Raw genomic sequence first — 25,805 nt, forward strand, 5'->3', positions numbered from 1 at the left:
AGGCAAATGCCGGGATAGTACATAACATATAGATCGCAAGCGGATTTCTTCTTTTCCCATTCCTTTCTTTCTTCTCCATTCCCTAGATAGTGTGTTTATCCGAGATATGTCATCCCTCATAAATGATGGTTTTAAGACCATGGATGCCGGTAATACCCAGAAATATCTATAGATAAATAAAACAATAAAACAATAATTCAGTTAAATTTTGGAGATAGATGTTGAAACTTTGTCTAATCGAATCAATGCTCATAGATTAATCCATGCAATATTTTGAATTTATTATTTTATTTATTGTTCAGAATAGAGATGCAAAAAAGCCGGCTTTTTTGAATCGATGGTTTTTTTCACATAAAAAGCCGGCTTTTTTGGGAAAAAACGAGAATTTTGGAAATTTTGGCTTTTTTCATTTTCATGATTTTTCTATCTAAATAGCTTTCTTATAGTATATTCTATACTTAGATAAGAATTCCATAACCTAAATGCCATATTTCGCTCTAAAATTCACCATCAAGATGGATGGAGCACATGTTTTACGAATTAAAGCTAACATGAAGAATGTAGTATTTGAGGGCAATTTTAGAGGCTATTTAACTTTATTTTAACTTTTGAGTTATCGATATTTTTTCTTCTCGATATCATTTCAGTTTGTCGTCTGTTTCATTTCTAAGAGCTTAGTACTCTAGCTTCTAACGCAGAAGTTAAACTTACGTTTTTCTATATATTCGTCAAAGAGTACGTTTTTCAATATATCCGTCTAACCGTACTTCCACATTTCTGTTATACTGTAGCTGTGCAACGATTTAGCAATAATTTTCCGGATACAACCTTGAATACTAATTTATACAAATAATCAGTAGCGGATTTAGAAACGTACTTTGGGACGGGTTTCTCTGATTGTTTCATTTTCTAAAATCTCCTAATTTTATTTGGGAGGAGCTTGAAGTTTATGAGTACAGGCATAACTAATATTGTATTTCGTTTCGTTTATATATTTAGCGATAATCTTCCGGATTCAACCTTGAAGATCATTTTATACTGAGAATCAGTGGCGGATTTAGAAAATTATTTTGGGAGGGTTTTTTCTTACTAATGTTTAGTTTTTCTAAACATTCGTAATTTTTATTTGACGGCAGAATAAAGTTAATGAGTAGGCATAACTAATAGATATTTCGTTTGTTTTAGACATTCCGTAATTTTGGGGAACAGGCTTCAGTCCGAAAGACCGCCCCCCCTAACCCTCGCAAAACCGTCACTGCTGGTAATTAGTAATAATAACGATTTAAAAACAATAAGAAATGAAGTCAGCCAACTCACAGTACACGCACTATTTCTACTTCATAGATGGAATGAAGAAAAGTTTTGTCAGAATGGTCGAATGCTGAGTTGAATTCCGGACTTCTCGATAGAAGCGCAAAAGCTCCAGTCAATCATGTTTGTTGTGCAGTTGTATTTATCTTAACTTAAATATATTCGGTAGTCCTTTTTTTGTGTGTGTTGGTGGGGTGGGGAGAGTTCCATAATGATATGAAGGGTGTGAGCCAAGAACATGGTAACTAACAAATTTTCAATTGCTGAGTTACGCAGCATCAGATAGGCAGCAACGCACACAGCTTCCTTTAATCCCTCATGTATTGACTTATGTGAAAAATCAGCTTTCCGACTTTCAAAATGGATTGTGCAGCAGAAAATTTCTAATTTCTTAAAATAGTAAAATTATGGGTTACCATGTTCTTATCTCACACCCTTCATGTTCAATCCCTCTTGTTAAAAATACAGAAAACTTGAGGACTGAATAAACCGTGATGGTGCTTATATAAAACTGTAGAATTTCAAGAATATACAAAACCAAAAGCTCTAGGTGTGCAGCCTTTAAGTGTATCATATAAATCTAAGTATTTTTCTTATGTTTTATTTTAATTTTATTTTGTTCCAAAAAGAGGGTATGGAATATTTTGAAGTAAAAATATTACATAGAATTTTGCTACTTATTTGAGTATTTTTTTAAAAGAAGTATTTACTTTTAGGGTAGGCTGGTTTACACCAGCTGTTTTTCTTCTTTTTTTAAATAAACAACTGGTTTAAACCGGAAAAAAAATAAAAGGTACGAAAAATGCGAATCGTGTGAACTTCATGGTGACGTTTCCATACATCAAACCATCTGCATTAGTTTTATTTCCTTTTCACCTTTTAATCAAGGTGTCCCATGTTCAATTCTCGGTCGAACCACAACCCTTCTTTCATGCATAAACAAAGTAGCGGTTCGGATGTCACTTTAAGCGAAAGTCTTCTCCTTGATAACCTCGTTATTACGTAAGGATGTTAAGCCAGAACATACGAAACGAAACTAAATTGTATATTTCTGCATGCCTGAATGCCTGTTGTTTTATAAAGAAGCCAAGGTTGCTTAAATATACTGATATAAATTGACAAAATTTATCGATTCCCTACGTAGCTTCCAACATTAGCTTGGATTGTATTTTCAATGATATGTACGCACTAAATTTGTAATTTAATACCTCAGTTTTAGCGTACTGATTATGATACGTTGACCTTTAAATTTTACATGCAAAGCAATAATAGAATTTTCCCGTTATTGTTTTACATTTAGAGTAATGACGGGATTTTCCCGATGGCTAGGGCGGGAGTTTCTCAATTTAAGAAATTTACTGACCGGACTTCTTTAAGCTTATGTGACCTCTTCCAGCATAACCCCGTTGTTGCATAATAACACCAAGGCGAAACAAACTTATTTCTGTCAATATGTAATATAAATACATAAAGCAAAATATCTAAACCCAAAAAAACCTGTTTTAAACCAAAAAAGCCTAGTTTAAACTCCCCCCAAAAAACGGGTTTAAACTCCCCCCATGGCTCTTGCCAATCCTGCTTACTTTTGTATGTAGGAGGTTTAAAAAAATCTTATTATATACATTGGTTAATCCTTTGGAATTCAAAATGTAAATATGTTGAGAAGTAAAACTGTTTGAAATATCTTTTCGAAATTCATGGTTTATTTTCGAGGTTTTATATTATTATCGGCATCAACCACTAATTAAATGACTTTTTGTGTTGTAGAGAAGCGAAACAAAATCTGGTTTATCAATTTAAAGCAGAATTTTGAAAAAAGCCCAAAATTTCACAAGCAAAAAAGCGAAGCAGAAAAAACCGAGTTTTTTCCAAAAAAGCCGTTTTTTTTCGAGCCCTTGCATCTCTAGTTCAGAATACTTTACACGTCATTAACATTATTCTTATTAAGTATCATCGTCAACAGCAGCAGAACTTGTCCTCATTGCCTGATGAGCGTGTCGATACAGAAGCCGTTCACGCCATGCTAATAGCTGTTGTATATTCCTTTTTAATATCAAAGTTCCATTAAAGTTTTTAACATACTACATATGTGCAATATACTACAAGAGTAACAATTCAATGTATAATAATTAAGATGTTTATAACATTTTATGTAGTATCAAATTTCTCTGCTCCTAAGCCAACATAACATATAAATGTATTTCAATAGTAAACACATTCAACGCAGAATAAATTTATTAGATATTATTTCTAGTACAACACTTTTTGTACAATTATTAATAAATATTGTGCAAGTGTTATTTTAAATATACAGTTAAGTTCAAGAATAATTCTCGAGCAACACAGGTAATTGCACTTTTTCTACTGAACGAAATATTTCTAGAAACGTAATAATAATAATAATAATAATAATAATAATAATAACAATAAATAAATAAATAATCTCCGTTTACTTGAATGCCGATGCCCAGCTCCAGGCTTGATTTTCTCTATTAAACTGCAACATTGACAAGATTTGGTGTAATTAGCTTGTAGAATAGGATAAGAAGTGCTACAATCCACTTCAAATTGTATTTCGAAAGGAAGTGGTTGAAAGGTTCATTCCCGTTGTGCCTACTTCCCGTTCTGCCTACAGACCCTCCAGCACTTTAAAGAAAATATTTTTAATTATCTTATCTCTAGGCAGAACGGTAATTCCCGTTGTGCCTACTTCCCGTTGTGCCTACTCTTTCGAGACGGGGAATTATGTGCAGGGAGGAATTTTTGTAGGGAATATTTCTTTAGTATTTCTAAAAGCTTCTGTAAAAACAACCACCACCTCTACAAGTTTCATCATACATGGAAAATTGGTTGACTCAGTTGCAAGAATGTTAGACATTGTATGTGAAACAAACATTAAAAAAAAAAAAAAAAAAAAAAAAGATCTAATATCAAGCAATTTCAGAACAAAATTTTATTTGGGTTTCCAGTAGTTTACCTCCAGCATGCTAAGACTTGCAGTACTAAAAAATGCCACAGTTCACATCCCCAAGACATGTCTGGCCAACTATTAAACAAACAACGCAAGAGGATGCATAAGGCGGCCTTTAAAAAGAGTGTTTGTCTCCATCATATCTCTTTCCTCGAATTGATTGATTCAGTTGCCAGTAACCCGTTTGACATTGTATCTGAAACGAACACGAAACAGACTTACTTCGGGCTAATATCAATTCATTTCACAACCGAATTTTAATCGGTTTTCCAGTAGTTTATCTCCAGCATACTAAGGCTTGCAGTACTAAAAAGTGCCACAATTCACATCCTCAAGACATGTTCGGCCATACATTAAACAAACAATGCAAGAGGATGCATAAGGCGGCCCTTTTGAAAAAACAGAGCCTTTGTCTTTTACATCACTGCTCCTTCTTTGGCATTACCTTAACAGGTAATTTGTCTTCTAACACGATTCTATACTACATGCAATGTTACATATACTTATATTGTCAATGTAAATACTACATATCGTCAATGTTAATACCATATATCGTTAATATAGCCAATATATTTAAAACATCTCACCATCACTGTTCTAAATGCAAACAGTATGCAACTGCATCTGTGTAAGCCACCATGTCTATTACATGTGATTCCAGACGTGCCTTCAATGATTTTATTTTTTGTTCAATTCGCTTATATTTCAGCTTTGGTTCCTTCGGCTTTTTTCCTACCTCCAACATCCTAGCCTTTTTTCCTACCAGCATACAAGCTTCATTCTCACTCTGTTCTTGCTGCAACAGCTGTACAAATGTAAAAATATTTGGATGTTCTCTTGTCAGTTTTCTGTTTAATTTAGAGTGCCAGCCCTCTACAACATTATTTGTTCTTCCCTCAACATTATCATATTGGTTCCATATATCTCTGGAAAAGAGAGAAACATTAATTACATAAAACAAATCAAAGCTTGACAATAGACATTCAACAACGATTGGAAGTTGCATGTTAACGTCTGTCGTAGATAACGTTAAGGATAACGTCTGTTGTTTGTTGTTAGTAACACGGTAAGTTTATAAGTATTCAGTTTTGTAATCATTACACTAGTATAGAGTTAATTTCAGATCTCTGGTATGAGCAGATTAAAATTTCGTATTGGCATGCAGATCTCAGAAATGATTTTTTATGGAATGAGAATAATAATTACGCTTACCACACTCCATTAAAGACACTATGCACCATTTCATATCCAGACACTTCTGAGCTCACAATTGTAGAACACATAGGCAATACAACAATGACAAACGAAACTAATGGAAAAACATAAAGGACTAAAATGACCGAATGAGTAGGCCTATATATGAAATACTAATCACTGCTAACGTAGATTTCGTTTCCCAAACGAAAACCACATATATTTGAAAAAAAAAAATCAAACGAAAAACAGATAGTGAAATAGCGTAGAAAATAAGGTAACTACTATATCGTACTTACTTTGTAAAAATGGCGTCTGCATCGTCCAGCCATGTTTCGACTAAATAGTCATGAAACTTCTCTGCGTTTTGTACTTCCGGGGCATTTTCCTGGAGATGCAGGAACATGTCACCCACTTGCTCCACTGGCACAAGTGGTAGTGCAGCAGCACGTCTTATCCACTTCCTGACCTCTTTGTCTTCTTCATAAAAAGTGGACAACCCCAATGACTGAACTTTCCTCCATAAACATTGGGTGTAATGGAAGAAACACCCACGAATGGCTGCATCCGGAAAAACACCAGTAACGGCATTGATTACCGCTCTTTCAAAGTCTATAATCACTGTAGTAGGATTAAAGGAAAGACCATTTGCAGAAGCCGCATCTTTAATGAGAATGGAGATGAACTACTGGAAAACTGAATAAAATTTTGTTGTGAAATGACTTGATATTAGACCGAAATAAGTTTATTTTCTTGTAACTGAATCAATTAATTTTCCATTTCTCTGTAAGTATTAAAAAAACACATCTCTACTAAAGTAGACGTGAATAACGCTGCTAATAACAAAACTGTACCTAGTCATTTTTTCTGAGAAGAGCAAGTAAGATAACATTTAAAATATATGATGAAATTTAAAGGAATAGTTATTCTTCTTACAGAATCTATTAGAATTACTAAAGAAAAAATCCCTAGAAAAGATCCCTCCCTGCACAGAATTCCCCGTCTCGAAAGAGTAGGCAGAACGGGAAGTAGGCACAACGGGAATTACCGTTCTGCCTACAGATAAGATCATTAAAAATATTTTCTACAAAGTGCTGGAGGGCCTGTAGGCATAACGGGAAGTAGGCACAACGGGAAGACACCGGTTGAAAAGTTAAAAACAAAATGTAGTTTGAAATGATACTTCAGAATATTGTCGTTGATATGATTAACCTTTTTATTCCAGTTACTGCATTCTTCTTTATCTTGCTTCTCAATTGTAATATTTTAAATTATTGACTTTATTTTTTATTTTATTTATTCTTTTTTTTTCTTTTTTTGGTAATTGGTACATTACAGATGATTGCGTATTATAAAGGCAAAAATTCATTTCTGGACTTTTGCTGTACAGATGACCCAGTAAAATATCTTCCTCTTATAAAACACAACATTATAAGAGTCTTAAAAGGCCGCGATCGACTGGGAAGAATGATCGGAGTATTCATTCAAGGTAGGTGTAAATGATGTGTTTAATATCAAAAGTAATGAGCATGTAACAAACACACAATTGAGCTCTATATCATGTAAAATTAGTAAGCATAATTTTTCAAATTTGTTAAATTGGAAGTTATTCGTTATCCAGTCATACATAGTCGAAACTATTTCAAATTTTCTCCAAATTTATTCCTATCAAAGTCTGTTCAAAATATAATAGATTAGTGTCATAATATTATGGGATAATTCTAGCTACTTTCATTATTTCACTTTTGAATACGATTAGTAATTACTGACTGGCTAAGTAAAAAAATAACTAACGTCCATCTGGATTTGGAAGAGAAATGAGACAAATGATACAGACATTACTTAAACTTATGCATCGTATTCTACAGCTTAAGTTGTTTTCTCTTTCATTTCAACTAAATATCAAAATTCTTGTGTATAATTTAACTGTAAGCACCAAACTTTGCAGGTCAATAGATAAAAATAAATTAGTTTCTTACTTTTATCACTTTCGATCAACGTAAAAAGAAAAGATGGTGATCCTGAAAAGAATTGACTTCGCTATTTCAACGAATGTACACGTTTTATAGCCATAGATACCGAAAAAGTCATTTGTCGACATCTGTCTGTCTATTCGTCCTGATGTACACTAACCTAGAGGCCATACCGTTCAACTTATATCAACAAAATTTTAAAGGTTTTATGTGATCCTCCAAGGAATGTTCTCGAATTTTGTTCCTATCTTTAAAAATAATAGTAGTTTACTAAAGGGTAAAAATTAAAAAATACGATTTTCTTAAAAACGACTCTAACGATATTGTTTATATTTCAAAAATCAATTTTCCAAAAGCAACTTCATTATGTAGTATAAGTAGTTTCTCTGGGGAAAATAAAGAAGGTTCATTTATCCTTGAGATGAGTTTTCTTTTAGACGATTTTCTCAAAAACGGCTTAGACAATGTTGTTCGTATTTCATAAATATATTTCATGAATAACATGTGACAATATGGCATAGCTTACTTGTTCTGATATTCTTGGGCGTGAGTTTTTTTCGGACGATTTTCTCAGAAACGACTCATGCCATTTTGTTTATACTTCATAAATGAAAAAAAAGCCCAATTTAATTTTCTAAAATGACAGTATGATATAACTCATTTGTTATGAAAAATATACGAGGGATACTTTAGTTTATTCTTGGGGATTAGTGTTTTTGGGACGATTTTCTCATAAACAATTCATGTGATTTTGATCATATTTCATAAATAAATATTTCATTAACTTGACGATATAGTATAACTCATTTGTGCTGAAAGAATCTACAAGGAATAGTATATTCTTGGGAGTGAATCTTTTCTTACGATTTTCTCAAAAACGACTCATGCGATTTTGTTCTTATTTTATGAGTAAATATTTCATTAATAACTTGACAATATCGCATAACTCATTTCACGTGAAAGGGCCTACGAGTTGTAGTACATTTTTGGATGTGTTTTCGCGGACGATTTTCTCAAAAACAATTGAGGTATTTTTCTTCATATCTCATAAATAAATGTTTCATTAATATCTTGGCAAATTGCATAACTCATTTGTTCCTAAAATCTACAAAGAGTAGTTTATTTTTGAGGGCGAGTGTTTCTCGGACGATTTTATCAAACACTACTTAAGCCATTTTGTCCGTATTTCAGAAATAAATATTTCATTAATAACTCTATAATATTGTGTAAATTATTCCTTACCAAGAAATTCACAAAGGGTAGTTTACTTTTGGAGATGAGTTTTGTTTCCGGACTACTTTCTCGAAAATGACTGAGGCTATTTTGGTCGTATTTCTTAAATAAATATTCCATTATTATTCTTACAATGTTGCATAAATCACTTCCATGAGAATATCCACAAGAGGGTCTACTCTTGAGGTGAGAGTATTTTTTACAATTATGTACAATACCACTCATGCAATTTTGTTATTATTTTATAAACAAATATTTCATTAATAACGCTAACATATGGCATAAGTTATTTCTTATGGAAAAATATGGAACGGGTAGCTTGCTTTTGAGTAGTGTTGCCACGAGACGAGACTTCAGGCTGTCTCGTCTCGCGCAAAACATGTCTCGTCTCGTGTCTAGTCTCGAAAAAATGTGCTCGTCCCGTCTCATGTCTCGTTCCGAAAGGTTCTGTTCCGTCTCGTCTCTTTTGTCTCGTCTTCTCTCGTAAAAAATATAGCAGCATACCATGGGAACGAAAGTAAAATGTAGCAGGCTGCACCATGGTAATCAAGATACAACTAAGTTATTACCCAGAACATACAAGACAAGAAATGCCACGGTAGCTACACCGTGAAGCATTCACCTCTGGTGTGTGTGGTAGTCGGTTCGATCTCGGTTAGTGCCATGTGAGCTTTGTGTTGGACAAACATCGAATGTGTGTGTTTTCTCGAAGTTGTCTTGTATCCTACCACTTTCTTCGTTCCACTAATTTTCCCATCATCATCCATTCGGGGTGGGCCAAAAATTGCCTAAAGGTCTTAAATAAATTCAAATAAGCTCACAAGGCAAGGACAAATAGTTTACAAGATAATATATATCTGCTGTTAGTTGTCAGGCTTCTCGACCCTGGCTTCTTTTTTTCTTTTTACATTCTGAAACATTGAAATTTGTTTCACCAGTTTCAATACACGAATATACAGTAAATTGTTCATAGGTACGTCGAAGATGAAGACATTAATGTCAAATAATGTTTAAACGACATGGAAAGTTCGATGTAAAGGTGTCACCATCCCCGACACTATTGTATACTATCAGCCCACTTGAGGGAGAGAGAGAGAGAGAGAGAGAGAGAGAGAGAGAGAGAGATGGAAAGATATATAGATAAATAGAGAGATAGATATGTTTGTGTACACTTTGATTTCATATATTCCAGCCTTTGGGTTTCACAGTGTTAACCCATACCAATCCAAAAACTACTTTCCATTTTAGCATGTTCAGATTTGTTGCAATTATTTTGCTTGAAGAGAAAAGAAACGCTTGGAACCAAATAATTTTATTGAGTAATAGAAAGTATTTGATTGAAATTTTATACGTTACTGCACAGTAAGCTCCACTTAAAGTGCCATAGTAATGGGAGCTGAACGATACATCGGACGAAAGAATGCTTGGGGCCAGTCTTCATCTCCATGGTTCAAATCTGTTCCCATAACCGCGGGGTGTGTGCCCTATATGGTGGTTGCCCCGTTTGTGTAACAAACTCATGACAGAACACCCAGATTAGCTAGTGGTCTAAAAAAAGTTGATTTTTGGGTGGTCATTTTAGATTAAAGTTTCTTATATTGTGATCTATTCGAAATCATACAACGTACATCTCCATACCAAGCCAAGCGGTCTGCGGCGATAGACCATCTGCTTGAAGGCCCTGGGTTGAGTCCCGGAAGGGTCATGTGTATGGATTTTAACAGCATTTGTTTTTTCGTATTGTGTCAGGGGGCGAAATCGTACGGGATAAAAGGATTTCAGTCTGAAAAAATTGAAGAGAATATCCTCCCAAGGTTACTTTCATGGAAGTAAGGAATTAGTAAAATTGTAGGATATACATTTTATAGCAGGTTTAAAAATATGGTTTGGATATCCTATTTCTTTTCTGTTAATTATGTTCTTCAATGTTCGAATTTTGATCATTCTCATGTTTTTTCTGCTTTCAACGGAGTTCCATGAATATTATACCAAATGTTCTTTACACTCTGTAAGAAACCATTTCTGAAGATAAATCAGGTCCTAATGAATATTATTCACTAGGGAAGTGAAGTATTCCCCTCCTCTCAACATGGAAGCAGAGGGCAATTTCGCACTCTGGTCAGATCAAACATTACCGCGTAACAAAACGAAGGACCCCATGTAAAACCTCTTCACCTCCAGTGTTATTGTTAGTATCATAAATTTGCTGAAAGCAAACAATTTGAAGGGTTCATCAATAATATCTTTGCTTTCTTTGTTCTTCGCCCGCCTTCCAAACGAAGAGGTGAATTTTACAACATGACTGCTGTATAATAAGCGAGCGAGTGGTAAAATGGTAAAAGTGTGTTTTATGTGTATGTGCGTGTGTGTGTGTGTGTGTGTGTGTGTGAGAGAGAGAGAGAGAGAGAGAGAGAGAGAGAGAGAAGACAAAATTTTAGTTGCAAGATGACGTACTTCAGTTGCCGTTTTCGGTTCATTTCGGTTGATATAGCAAAAAGAATACCGCCACTAGAGAATAAAGACAAGTGTAGTCTGTTCTGTTCTCTTCCGCTACCTCAGCCAGAACTTTCAACTATAGCCTGTAATGAGTGTAGACCTTATCCAGTTTTCAAATTGAATAGATGGTGGTGATAGTTCGGTTTCTTGACCTTGTAAAAATCTTCCCTGTCTTTGATTCTGTTTGTCATCATTCCAGCCAGAAATGAAAAAAATGAGAATTCCCCAGTTTACAGCAAGGGGAATTGGGGACAAGACATTAAGGATGATATTCCTGGAAGCTCATGTATCACGATTGTTTCATTCAATAGACAGAGGACACTTTTCTATGAAGGCTTCTCAACATGTTTTCTCACAAAGGGGATTTTCCTTTTGCAACCTATATGACCACTGGCAATTTCAATCTTGGCCATTCCCGCCAACGTTTTCATTTTCGAAACACGAGACGAGACGAGGCATTTCACGAGACGTCCCGTCTCTTCTCGTGTCTCGTCTAAAATGGTTCTGTCTCGTCTCGTGGCAACACTATCTACTTTTGAGGCTGAGTTTTCTTTCGGTGGAGCTTTCCGAAAATCTCATAATTATGTTCGTATTTCACAAGAAAATGTTTCATTAAGAACTGCAGCACAACATGATTCAGTTTAAGGAATTCAAATGAGAAAGTTTAGTGTGGTGGCACGCAAGGCGCCGATCCTAGGGTCTGAGGGGTCCCGGGCCCCCCAAAGCTCATGTGGGCCCCATGTATTTTTATGAATATATATTTTATATTTATTTTTTATTGTTATATGTATTGTTACATGTACTTTTTATGAATGGGCCACCCAAAGTTACAGAGAAATCAGCGCCCTTGGTGGCATGTACACTCATGTCCAAAATTATTGTCGCATGTCTATAAATATGTTGCTGTAGGAATATAATTTGATAACGAATTTGCCCGGTATTTCTTATAATGTTAGTATGTGCATAATCGCCAAAGACATGTGTGTGGCAAATTTCATGTCAAAAGAGCAGTAAAGAAGAACAATAGAACAGAAAATAAAACTTTCTTGTCCATTTAGCAACATTTTGTTTTACTCATTCTAATTTTCGTATTTATAATTCTTTTGCTATGATATTTATCACAAATATACATTTCCCGATTAAACACATGGTATCAGTATTAAAAGTACCCTGCAAAATCATTAACATATTATATTGTTACAAGAAGACAGTTATAGATATGCGACAATCATTTTGGACATAAGTGTATCTTTTATTTGTAAGAAAATCAAAAAATAATCAATCATGTAAGCAGAAATTAAGAAAACCATCTTGTTAGTTGTTCCCTAATTTTGTTTTAATCTACGATTTATTTCGTATTGTGTAAATACTTTTACTTAAAATAATGTTTAACTCTTCAACAGGTACACGCCAAAAATGTCAAAGTAGGCAAGGTTAGGGTATTGATTTAGTAAATTTTTGCTCTAGTTATCCTAAAACACACACACATGTCGATTTATAGTTGCAATGAAAGAGAAAATAATCAACATCACAGATTTATTGTTAACCCAAATGATGAGTTTTTTATATAGTATTTAGTTCAGTTTTCTAAATTTCGTCAAATCTAAATGAATATGCGCCCTTATTTTGTTTTCCAAAAACGCATAAGTGGGCACATGGGAACAGCAATGATCTCAAACTGGTTTTACCATGATCCTGGTGAACTAAACAGAATATAAAAATGAACAAGTAAGTTTCGTTGTGCAGTGTGAAACTAAGGTAGACTTCCAAACTATGGGAAGTCAATACTCAAATTTGAAGTACATCTATAACTACTAGTTGCAATAGATTAATAAGATCAAATATAGAACCTATTCCTCGGATGAAAAATCCTTGCTATCCCGTAGTGTTTTTTTTTTTTTTCTATGGCGATAAAGGTTAAAAGAAAATCGTTAGTCTGAACTACTTGAACAAATGAATAAATGATTATACGACGAGATAGAACCTACTCTTGGAGCTGAATCGGGTACAATAAACCGCACCTTGATCCCTTACTATTTTTACTGTACGAAAATCAGTATTTGAAGCTGAATATGCGGAAGATTTGGAATAACAAGGCAAATGAGGAAATAGAAGCTCTCAAACTAAGAAGAAAGTGTAAGTATATGAACTAGGGCAATGCTCTATAGTAAGTGAAGCACAGAGAAAACATTTAGAAAAGACAAATAAAAGAACAGAAAGCAACACAAATATAGAGTATAAATCTAATTGCAACACGTCGTGTTTCTAGATATCAATTTTTGCATTGTCAAGTTAAGAATTCAAATTGCATATGCATTATCATTGAGTAATTTTGTTAACATCACTTCAGCAAATCGTGGAGAGAGGCATGGCTTCTTCTCATCATTTTATACTGATGTATATCATAATATCTAATGTGGGCGTTGTTATAATGCGAAACTGCAACGCAGTTTAATATTTATTCAACTGTACTGATTTATTCAGAGTTATATGTAACTGAATAAGAATTTGGATAAAATTAAAATCTATTTTCAAAATCTCTGAAGTTTGTCATCACTAGAAGTCTGCGCGGATGTGGATATCCGCATCAAAATGGATACCTGCGTGTATATATTTCTTTTCTGTGTGGATAGCGGGTAAATTTGCGGATATGGTTTCCTACATCTGCACGATTTATATTGCATTTTATTTATTGTTCTTGGTACTTGATTACGAGGAAACTGATATAATGTGTTGTTTCGTTTGATTCAGAAAACTATAAAATATGTTTAAAAACATTTGCGAAATCATGACTGATATAGAATATATAATTTGTATATATTTGCTACCTCACTATCTGCGGATGCGGGTGCGGGTGCGGATAAAGATGCTGCACATACAGTACGGATGCGAATGCGATATTTTATATCCGCGCAGACCTCTAGTCATCTGTGTTCTATCTTTACACAATTTGGTCATTCTTTGGTTTCATGTGGATCTTCGCATCCTGAAAAAAAAATCTTGTGAATGAACATGTTCTGGATATACATGATCCTTTGTTCTGCGTGAAAACGTTTTGCTGTAACTTATGTTTATGATTATTTACTATTCGCGAGATGGGTTGAGACTGGTATATTCTAGTTCAGTATACTGTAAAACTATTTTGTACTTGAATATTCAGCAGTTTTGCTTTATATTCACACGCATATCACTTGCAACTTTGACTGAATATAATCGAGGTCGTCAGCTCAATAATTAGAGCTGTCCTGCAACAGAATAATAAAGTAGTATACAGTATTTCGTTATTATCTGAATGTTACGTTTCGTGGAATTCGTTTTTTACACTACATGAATCTGAGTATTGTCATCTTGCACTTTGATCGCTGTTTCTATCGCTGTTATAATACTCAATAAGATCTTCACTAGATAATTACAACGTAGGTGCATTACTGTTCATATTATTTACATTCTATTTTTGTAAATTCTTCTATAGGTAATGTTGATCCTGCAAAAATTACCTGCGAGCAGTTAGCTAAAGTTGAGGACATAGTAGCTCATACAGTGATCTTTGATGAAGATACAATGAGAGCAGGAGGACCAGTAGTCATAGTTGACGGCTCACGCTTAAAATGGCAACTGATAAAGTGGGCTACTTTACGCAACATTACTGCGTATTCTAGGAAAGCTCAGGTAAAATAACTTCAAATTACAATTCTTTTCCACTAGACAATACTGCATCTATTATAAATATAAATAACACATACCGATACTTGGTTTTGTTATTTGTTTCTTGCTTACTCAGAATTATTTTTAAGTATATATATACTGATTTTATAACAAACATATTCACACTGGTATTATTATAACACATATATTCATTTATAATCAATCTTGCATTTAGGGTAGTTGGAAGAAAAACGTTCTATTGAAGGCTTTAGATTCCTTTGCAAACTTTTAAACATTTAATATATATATATATTTCTGGTTTCTCCTAATTATTGCCAGAAATGATGTACCTTTCTTATATGTGTCATCTGCTTTCTCTTTCCCATGCTTCCATTCCCAAAATAAGAGTGTGCCTATGCCAACAATCGTTACTTAACGTCATAAATATTTACATACATAGCGAACATGTAAAATACTTTCGTCTTACTGTCACGAAATTAATATTTGGCCATGATTTTTAGTTGTGAAAATAGTCCTCTTTTTCTACTTAAAAAAAACAACTAAAACTGTGCATGTGAAAATTAAGATAGATATATTTATATATTTAGCGAATACATAACACTCCTTCCATAAATAAGGGGGCTGTTATATGATGTGTAATCACTACACTTTTTATTATTTAATTGATTCTAAATACAAGTTGCGTGTGCAAATTTGTAGATAACATTGTTATTGTTATTGATAATAATAATTACTAAACTAATTTACTCTATTGCCTTAAGAAAACGAAAGTTCAACGACACTTTTACAAAAGTTCATTCACTACTATCCTTAGCCGACTGGACCCAGTTTCTATTTTGTATTCCTATTTTTGACAGATCCATTACTTTACTCACTGATCTTCAGGGGCTTCGTTGAAAGAGTTTCTCAACTTTATGCCATACATTGAGGTTTCCTAGCCGTAACCCGTCGCTTTGAACCTCGAGAGAATGTTTTTTCTGTTTGTTTATATATTTTGGTATGAAATCTTGATCAAAGAAGATAATATGTGCTTGGGAGACAATCTAGACACTAGGTTTAAACCATTATTCAACAGTTTACAACTCTTCCCCGCTCTCTTCCGTCCCTTACCCAGCTCCTTTAATGAAATTTCTGAATTTTCCTTCGCTACTGCAAAAATCTCTCGAAAAGATGATTACCAGAATTCACTCAATCGAGCTTAATTTTTTTGCTTATAATTTTATTATTTTAAAAATATTTTTGGGAATATTTTCATACAAGGAATGCTTTCTATTATCTCCACTTATTACTCAATCAACTTGCCAAAAATCGTGAACTACAGTATATGCGCAAGATTAATGACCAGGGGTGTAGAGTACTCCCGTTACATTTTCCTGCATAAATGATACCTATAATTGTAATTGTGTGAGTGTTACTTACAATCATTTACTGAAAATTCTTTCTTCTACTAGACATCGCCGTTCCGAAAAATGGAGATCCATTTCATCAATATATCCAGTATATTAAGTACGTCAATTGCAATTGCGTGGCCAATGATTAGTAAAACTGAAGCTGCAAAAAATGTAAGTAACTGAAAAAAACCTTTAATTTATTAATTTAATTATTAATATTTGAGCTGCAAAATTTTAACAAGAATAGAATATATTTGTTTAACAATTATATACTCTGTAAAATCCTTAAGATAACCAATTCTGTAACTTGCCATTTGTTCAGATCCATATACTTACATACTGTGTATAGGAATACCAGAAGAGTGATCATGACGCAAATGGCGAAAAAATGAAACTTTGAATTTTACGTCCGACGTTTATGCCATGTAGGCTAAAAGAGACGGTTATGAGAAATAGATGAAATAGTGGAATGAATAAAGTGGGAGGAAACGGAAGAATCCTGAGAAAACCCACGGTGTTTGTCCACCAAAAGGTACACTTGGCGCGAGCTGGGATCGAACCACGGACCCCATGTACCAGAGGTGAAAGCTCTACCACTGAACTACTGCGGCCTCCAAAGATACTACCCGATGGGGATTCGAACAGAGATTTTCCATGTGAAGTCTAGTTAAATAGCACAACTGATATTGTAGAGAGACTGAAAAATAACAATTCAAACCCTTAAGCCAATTTGCAACTAGATATTGTATGAAAACTGTTAAATTTATAGCAAACCATTCTTTAAGAAAGGCCTCCAAGGAGGAGGTAATGGAAGTCAAAATTATTGAATATTTTGGGTGGAACATTCCAGTAGAATGATATTTCGGGGTTTCGTTATTGAGTTTGTAAGAGTGGGCATCCTGCTGTAAACGTGCTTTTCTACACATATGTATGTACACTCATGTCCAAAATTATTGTCGCATGTCCATAAGTATTTTGTTGTAGGAATATAATTTGATAATAAATTCACCCGGTATTTCTTATAAAGTTAGTATGTGTATAATCGGCAAAGACAAGTATGTGGCAAATTTCATGTCAAAAGAACAGTAAATAAGAACAATAAAACGAAAATAAAACTTTCTTGTCCATTTAGCAACATTTTGTTTTACTCATTCTAATTTTCGTATTTATAATTCTTTTCGTATGAAATTTACCACAAATATACATTTTCCGATTATACACATAGTATCAGTATTAAAAGTACCCTGCAAAATCATTATCAAATTATATTGTTACAAGAAGACAGTTATAGATATGCGACAATCATTTTGGACATGAGTGTACCTATTTACACTCCTGGAAGTGGAAGATAATACTTCAAAAAAAGTGACGTTGGGATACCATAATCGTATGGGCTACTGTCAGAGTGCTGTTTCTGTGAAAATTAACAACTCCACGCTGTAGATGCAGTAGGAAGATAGTACTACCTGCAGGAAATTCGCTCGTAATACCAGTTGGTGACAGGCAAAAGGAGTGGTCGAATACTTCCGGCATTATATTTAAATACTATGCATTAAATTGAAAATTACCGTTGCATATGACAGGACGGTGAAGCGAGCCTAATCCCTACAGTTGGTAGCATAGTTTAAGTGAGAGCATGTCGTTAGTTTATTGAAGACAGTTTGTCGTACCGCAGAATCTCTCAACAGGTTGCACGGATAGTCCGTTTAGCATCAAATTGTGGCGCTGAACCACCACATCCAATGAACTGTCATTGTGAATTGCACTTCGACAACATCACAGACTAAAACTAATATGGTACCCGTTGTGTTACATAAGTTCGCTTTATACCACATAACTAGCTCAAATGTATACTATCTCAAAAGTTATGAGTTTAAAATAATACAAAAATCTTTAAGTTACAGTATGTGTATTTATTTCTTTTATTTATGTTATTTAGTTACCTAATTAATTATTTAATTTTCTTGTTTGGTTTCAGAAATATACATTAAGTAAATTATTAAGCTTTAAGGAGATAAAAATATAGGCTATATATCTATTTACTAGCTGAAATGCCTGTTCTTCGCACCGCCTTTATGGGAAATGTTTAAAATCCTTTCCCTCTCGTATAAGTGTTTCAGTGAAAGTATAATGATAAAAACATAGAATATTCTCTGCTTTTGACATAAGTATTGAAACATTCTATCCTCGCAGAATACACCTTTAATCAAATTGGTATGATCTAAAAACTCAGCTTGAGGTGGGTACTAACTCTCTTCCAAAAGTCATTTCAAATGGATTAGTCGTTTTCCTGATCGCGAAAACTATGAATTCGGCACGAATCTCAGTCATTTTCGACATAACCATTTTTTAACTTCCTCACACCCTCTGTCAATGTTGCTGAACTAGGGTTTAAACGGCCTGAAAGCGTCATTACTTATTTCAGCGATCCGGAAAACTATGGAATGCACAATAATTTCAGTCATTTTGCATTATTTTTACATGTTACCCCTTCCAACCGCCCCCTTGGGGTGTCTTACTTCCACAGTATTTTTTCAAGTTGCAAGTCAAGTCATATTGTGGGTGGATGAAATTGCTCCAGACGTTCCGGATATACGTTGTAATATAATTCATATACATAATCAAATATATATATATATATATATATATATATATATATATATATAGATGTACGAACAAGGCCATTAACGTTGCCCCTGTAAATTCTTAATCCAACTGACATCCTCGTTCGTGCCTAAAGTTGGAATTATATTTAATCCTGATTGTCATCTAATAGCTTAGCAACCCCGAAAACTAATCTCGGTCATTTAAGACATTTTATTTTTCGCCCTTTCTCACCCATCCTCTCCCCCAAACCGATGGGGACTAAAATTCGAGTTTAAAACCATTAAAGATGTGACTATGGATACGACACTAATGTCAGTTTATTTGATTTATTTTTTCATGTCACCATCCCCCTCCACGGATACTAATGGGAGGGCTTAAACGGTTCAATATTGTCATTATTAATCTCAGCAATCCCGAAAACTACAAAATGCGACATTACTATCGACTATCAACCATTATACGTGTCATCACTCTTACTTTCACCTAGATGTGCTAGAAGGTCTTACCCCAACTGGGGGATAAACTTGAATCTAAATGGTATTGGAACTGTCACATTTTCCATTATTTTTACATGTCTCCGTTTCTACGCCGTTCAAAAGTGATAATAGAGGGTGAACAGAAAGTAAACAGTACCAGGAGAGTCATTATTAATCTCAACGGACCCGAAAACTATGGATTCAACCCTAATATCGGTAGTTTTTTTTAATCATTTTATGTCATCTCTCCCACTCTCCCTAGGTGTGCTAGGGGGTATTATCCTTACTGAGGGCTGAATTTGGACTTAAAGGAAACTGCCACCAATCAACTTAGGAACTCCGAACCCCGGATTCCTAATATCGATCACCTTCAATTACTTTTACATGCTACCAGTCTCCCCTTTTGAGAAGTACTAACGAAGGTTGAATTCGGATTTAGATGGTATCGGATGAGTCCCTATTCATCACAGCGATCCCAAAATCTACAGATTGGACACTATTACCGGCCGTTTTCGATCATTTTTAAGTATCGCCCCTCCTACTCTTTCGTAGTGTGTTAGGGGATATTACCCTCACTGGAAGCTTAATGGATTTCAAGCGGATCGGATCTGTCCCAAATCGAATTAGGATCCCAAAAACTATATATTCGGCATTAATATTGGTCGTTTTTGACCATTTTTCTATATCTTCCCCTCTCTTTTCCCCTTTAGGTGTGCTAGGTGGATTTTATCCCAGCTGTACTATTTTCTAGATTGTAAGTAATACGTGTACCAAATTTGGTTAAAATTGTTCTAGGCATTCCAGAGTTATGCTAGAACATAAGTTAATATTTATTTGCACATTCGGTACATGTTCATATATAAAAAGACTTGTTGTTAGTCACAAACGAGATACTAATTTTACTTGTAACTTGTTTCAGATGCATTTTCATTACCAAGATATGGAGTCCCTGCATAAACACATTGAACCTGAAATACTACCCAAAGATCTTGGAGGGTATTTGGAGGAATCTGAGGCTTATCTGGATACAGAAGAAGTTGTACTACAGAACTTAGACAAATTAAAAGGTATGCACATTTTTTATTTCAATATATAAAGTAGCATATTAATATCTGAAAGTAATTTCACAGTACAGAGTACACTTTTATTACCTCTCAAAACACATACACACACACACATATATATAGGGTAAAGGTACCGAATATGGAATACTTTTTGTTTCTTCTTTATTTCTCAGAAACGTGTTTTCCAGAATAAAAATATTATACATCATAATACTTGTGGTACCTTTGTAAAACAAAATACAGGTATGAAAGTTTGTTCCACATTATTGATTTTTTTACAATATTATGAAATTGAAAGAAACTCAATTTCCCATATTAGGCACACCCCGCTCCTAATATGAAACACTACCTGTTTTTAAAATGGAATACTAGAACAAAATATGCGCATCTGCCTACAATGCGACATTTGGATAATTAGAGCATGGGCAATGCATTCGAGCAATTTATTTGCTTATTTAAGAAATACATTTATCTATTAGTTCAAGAAAAGGAGCAAAGGCCCAACTCCGAGATCACATCGGCCCTTAAGATAAGTCTACGAATTGGAAAGGACTCGATCCTGACCTCAGGGAAAGAACCATCCCAACATACGCCTGATAGGACTGAGGAAAACCACAAAAACTTCACTCAGAATGGGTGGTCTGAGCAGGGATCGTGCCCATGATCGAATTATCCAAATGTCGCGTTGTAGGCATTGTAGCCTATATCTCATATTTGGTAGGTCTATAAGACAAGTGCACATAAAATTACCTAACATTCTTAAGATAATTAAAATATAAAACAGCAGAAATACCAGAATTTTACGTAGTACAAAGATCATTATCAAACTTGACTTGACTTCTTCATTATTAGGTCTATGTTTGTAATTACTATAATAGGCTATAATATCTACTTATTTTAACTTTTGGAGTACTATAATATCTTTTAACTTGGAATAAGTATGTTTACTAGCTACAACCAATAATAAAAATAGTAGAACGGGAATCAAACTACGTGCGACAAATAAAGTAAAAAAAAAAAACTATATAAAAGTTCAAACATACTGGATTAGCGTGTCTTATGGCGTCTAAATTTTGATACCAATTTTACTCTGCAGAACAATGGCCACAAACATATTTTTCTCCACCTTTCACGGGAGACATTTCGTGGGATTACCTTTTACAAACTGGGCATTTTAACCAATCTCCCTCCCCTGCACTGAGCGACTACAATTTACCACAATGTCCGCTTTCCTCATCATCGTCAACATCATCAGTAGGATCACTTAAACTGTCACTACTTTCGTTCAAGTCATTCACTGATTCTTCGGATTAACTATCTAATTTGTAGTAGTGTGAAGTCCTTTTATTTGGCTGTTTCGATTGGATTTTGTTGAGTGGGGCTTAGAAAGTTAAACATCTTTTTAATTACTTGCAATGATAAGGTAAAGGCCCGTTGTGATGAAGTAGAGGCAGCTTCTAAATCGTTTTTGTGCGGAGTACTTGTAAGTACTTTTGTCCACCTTGCTTTCGACTACGTGTGCTGCGATGCTACGGCTGTAGTTGTGGTAGCGGACTTACTACTTCAATCGGTACTGTCGTGCTGTACTCTTCACTTAACACTGTATACGACACGGCAGTTGAGACATTTGAACAAATAATTAATCTGTGAAAGTTTTATTCGAATTGGTTGATGTGTTCAGGAGTTATCGCGAGACACACAGACACGCACAAACAAATACCTACATACAGGGTGTCCATAAAGTCTGGGCAAATAGGGAATTCTAGTAATTTGTTTTTATTTTTCCAGATTGAATGATGACTGACTAAAGAAGAACGAGTCGAGTTGGTACTCTTAAGTGGACGAAAAGGATGATCGTATCGCAAAAATGCGCAGGAATTTAACCTTCGACACCCTCATTGTCAATCTATTTGTTTTACTGCCGTCGGGAAATTAATCACCAAGTTTAAAGAAGCAGGCAGTATGTTGGAGAAACCCCGTTCCGTGCTAGGACCTTTCTTCTTTGATGAACATATAACTAGTGAGACTTATCTAAACATGATGCGAGACAAACTGATGTCTCAAATTGAGCGTTTGAGTGAGGGACTTCCAGACTGGTTTCAGCAGGATGGGGCCCCTGCCCATTTTGCTGCAGCTGTTAGAGATTGGTTGAATGACAATTTCCCTCACTGGATTGGGAGAATATGTCATGTAAAGTGGTCCCCTCGTTCGCCAGACCTTTCTTCACTTGTTTTCTTTTTCTGGGATATGCTGAAAGAGAAAGTTTATTCGATGAAGATTAGAAATTTAAATCGCCTGACATAACGCATTACCAATCGGTGTGCTAAAATCGACGGCAATTCAGACCTATTACATCGAGTTCACCTTAATCGTGCAAAGCGCATCAAATTATGCATTGAAGAGCACGGAAATAATGTAGAAAATATTATTCATTAGCATTAAATTGACTAAATTATGCCTTTCCCCATGTATCCAGACTTTATGGACACCCTGTAGACAGACAACACAAATGCGAAACATTTCGACTAGGAGACTTCCCTGATGCTCGGTCTAAAACAATGTCAGGTCTAATATAACTTACAATTCAGTTATTCTTCATCACTTCTAGTTCACATACGTATGAACCTATTTAGGAATATTCCATATTAGGATCCTGCTGGTACTCCATATTAGGAAAATCGCCATTTTGGATAGTTATCTTCCTACATACGCTTACGTGATTCTCTGTGTACTGAATCTTTATGCCCTTATGGTACACTATATATGTAATCTAAATATCACAAACTCAACAATAATATATGCCTCTTTACGTATATTCAGCAGCCTGGAAATGTACGTCCGAAAAACTCAAGTTCTCCAAAAAACTATTCTGCAACAAAAGGAAATGTTATTTTATCGTTCGGCAGCAAACCACTCATGCGCAGACGGAGGCTGACACAGTGCACAAGTTTACGTAAAGTCTATTCGGTGGCAGCACATAGCAGACAAAATAGTCTGGTATTTCATATTAGGAACGTATTCCATATATGGCGCACTCACCCTATCTATCTATCTATCTATCTATCTATCTATATATATATATATATATATATATATATATATATATATATATATATATATATATATATATATATGCAAAATAAGTGTTACAACTCTAGGAGGTGACTCCCGACACTAAGACAAGAAAAAAGTTTTCTTGAACTTTCGGCTATCGGACATTGTTTCGGATCTACAATGTGCCAAAAGCGTGGGAAAATGGCTTTCGGACGCCAATAGGTCGGAAACTATCCAACGTAAAGAGTGCGGGTAAAAATTCACTGAAGAAGTCATACCTGCTGTATTGAATATTGAATGTTTCACAATCCTACCATGCACGTGCAAGGGATTCCCCAAAGGAACGTAGGGAGTCCCGGATAATCTGCCAAATGAAAATTGGTCTAAATGGATATGAATAGATAGAGTTTCTATCAGGTAACAATAATTCGTTTGTATTAAGTCGATATCTGGAACAAATACAAAATGGCGGACACCTTCATACCCGTTGTGTGTGGTTGCATAATCGCCAGGTACGGATGCTGGCCAACAGTGACATTCTGAGTATTAAGTGTAGCGAATTTGTTCTCAAATGCTCTAGAAAGACATCTGGAGTGTCGGTAGAGCACAACAGATGAAGCAGGGTGATTCACATGTGTGGAAACACTTAACGAAAAATGCCCAGACATGCACTCATACTAAGTAAACGTAAGTTAAAAACATCGGAAATGTAAGGAATAGATCAAGAACGTAAAAGCCATTGCCGATTCACCAATAATATTCCCTCAATCCGATGCAATATGATGTGCACTGTTGCATACCAATAAGGATGCAACAACTTACGCCAAGTTTAAATTGTGCAAGGGGACTCACAAAGAAACTGGGTAAACTAAATGAATATCAGTAGTGGGATCGCATGATCGATGTTGAAATGTGGCCAATGTGTGTGTTGATACCAACATGTATCTAATAGACAAATGTCAACATGTCCACTACTGCTGGGAGACCATCCCAAGCAGTCTTGAGAAGTAACGTAACGCAAGTAACGCGTTACTTTTTAAGTAACGTTTCCTAGTAACGCGTTACATTTTTTCCAAAGTAACTGTAACGGTAACGCGTTACAAATTTTTAAGTAACGTACATAGTTTGCGTTACTTTTTCGCGTTACATTTCGGATGAGTAACTACAATATATGTATATTTTTTTTTCGGAAACGAATGTTTCTTTCCTCTAAGTGAATTTCTCAGAATGGAACAATGGAGCATGAACGATGTCAGTGTCCGACGATTCCTGCACTGTTCGCCGTTTCCCGTTTCGCCTTATGACCTCTAGCAATGAAATTTGAATGTAAAACCTGTTATCACTTTTCATCTTAATGTAAGGCGGAACGGGAAATCTCAATGTGCATCTTCCCGTTTCGCCTTACGAACTTTATGTTGGTAGGCTTGCAAATATATTCATAGATACAATTTGATTTGTTTATTTACATAACAAAATATAGTGCCACTTGCTGCTTTTGGAAGATGAGGACAGCCTCAGGGAAATCACGTGTACTGATTGCAAGCACCTGGAAGATTTTGTCTTAGATTTTGACAGCTCCAAATCAATACTTTCAGTGAGTGAACTACGAGTGCAATAGTACTGGTAGTCTATTTTACTTTGAATGGTGTTGTTTTTATAAAGATGGAGAACGAAAATATTTTATCGTTCGACCATTTGAAAGAATACTTTTTCTTAAAAGCTGAAGATGATGGTGAACAGCAGTGGCATATTTAGGGGTGGGGATTCCGGGCTTAAGCCCCCCCCCCCCCGAAATCTTACTTACTACAGTAAAGTATATAAAATATCTTGCAGAATTTTCACATTTTCAGACGAAGCCCCACCGAAACAAAAGTACGCCACTGCTGAACAGAATTTAAAAGTAAAGTGGTGCCCCGGCGGGAAATATTTATCAACAATTAGGGTGCCATAATGAACGACATTCAGTAAGGGTTTAATATGAATAAACGGTGTTCTGATGAGCAGGCCTACTTTATTGATGTAATGTTGATGGTATGTAATATTATGGTTCATTTAGATCAGTTTGCATATCCTAAAGTCCCGTTGATTATAGAGTTTGGAACAACTAGCTTTAAAAAGCATGTATCTATTTTAGAGTTATTGGCAATTTTGATCCACCCCCAGTTCATGTGTTCTCATTTCGTCAGTTGTAGTGTAATGTTTCTCTATATTCTGTATTTTTAATTTTATATAGCAACATTCTTATTATTATATAATTAGTTTAGCAGAATAATAATAAGCAACCATTTTTTCTAACGCATAGGATGGGCACGAGTCAAGCTAAAACTCGACTTGAATCCAAGTCAAGTTTCGAGTCGAGGGAAAAGTAA

The 25,805-nt window shown here is 34.8% G+C and overlaps 1 protein-coding gene across 1 annotated transcript in view; it reads left to right on the plus strand.

The window, feature by feature from the left end:
- Positions 1 to 25,805, plus strand: part of LOC145693284 (clavesin-2-like) — a 54,608-nt gene that overhangs the window by 20,848 nt on the left and 7,955 nt on the right. The window contains exons 4-7 of the mRNA XM_081769133.1: positions 6,815 to 6,965; positions 14,651 to 14,847; positions 16,296 to 16,406; positions 20,238 to 20,385. Coding sequence (XP_081625259.1) covers positions 6,815 to 6,965; positions 14,651 to 14,847; positions 16,296 to 16,406; positions 20,238 to 20,385 — 607 coding nt within the window. The remainder of the gene's footprint in view (positions 1 to 6,814; positions 6,966 to 14,650; positions 14,848 to 16,295; positions 16,407 to 20,237; positions 20,386 to 25,805) is intronic.

The sequence above is a fragment of the Thermobia domestica genome, chromosome 8, assembly GCF_964235325.1.
Source record: "Thermobia domestica chromosome 8, izTheDome1.hap1.1, whole genome shotgun sequence".
NCBI classification, from domain to species: Eukaryota; Metazoa; Arthropoda; class Insecta; order Zygentoma; family Lepismatidae; genus Thermobia; species Thermobia domestica.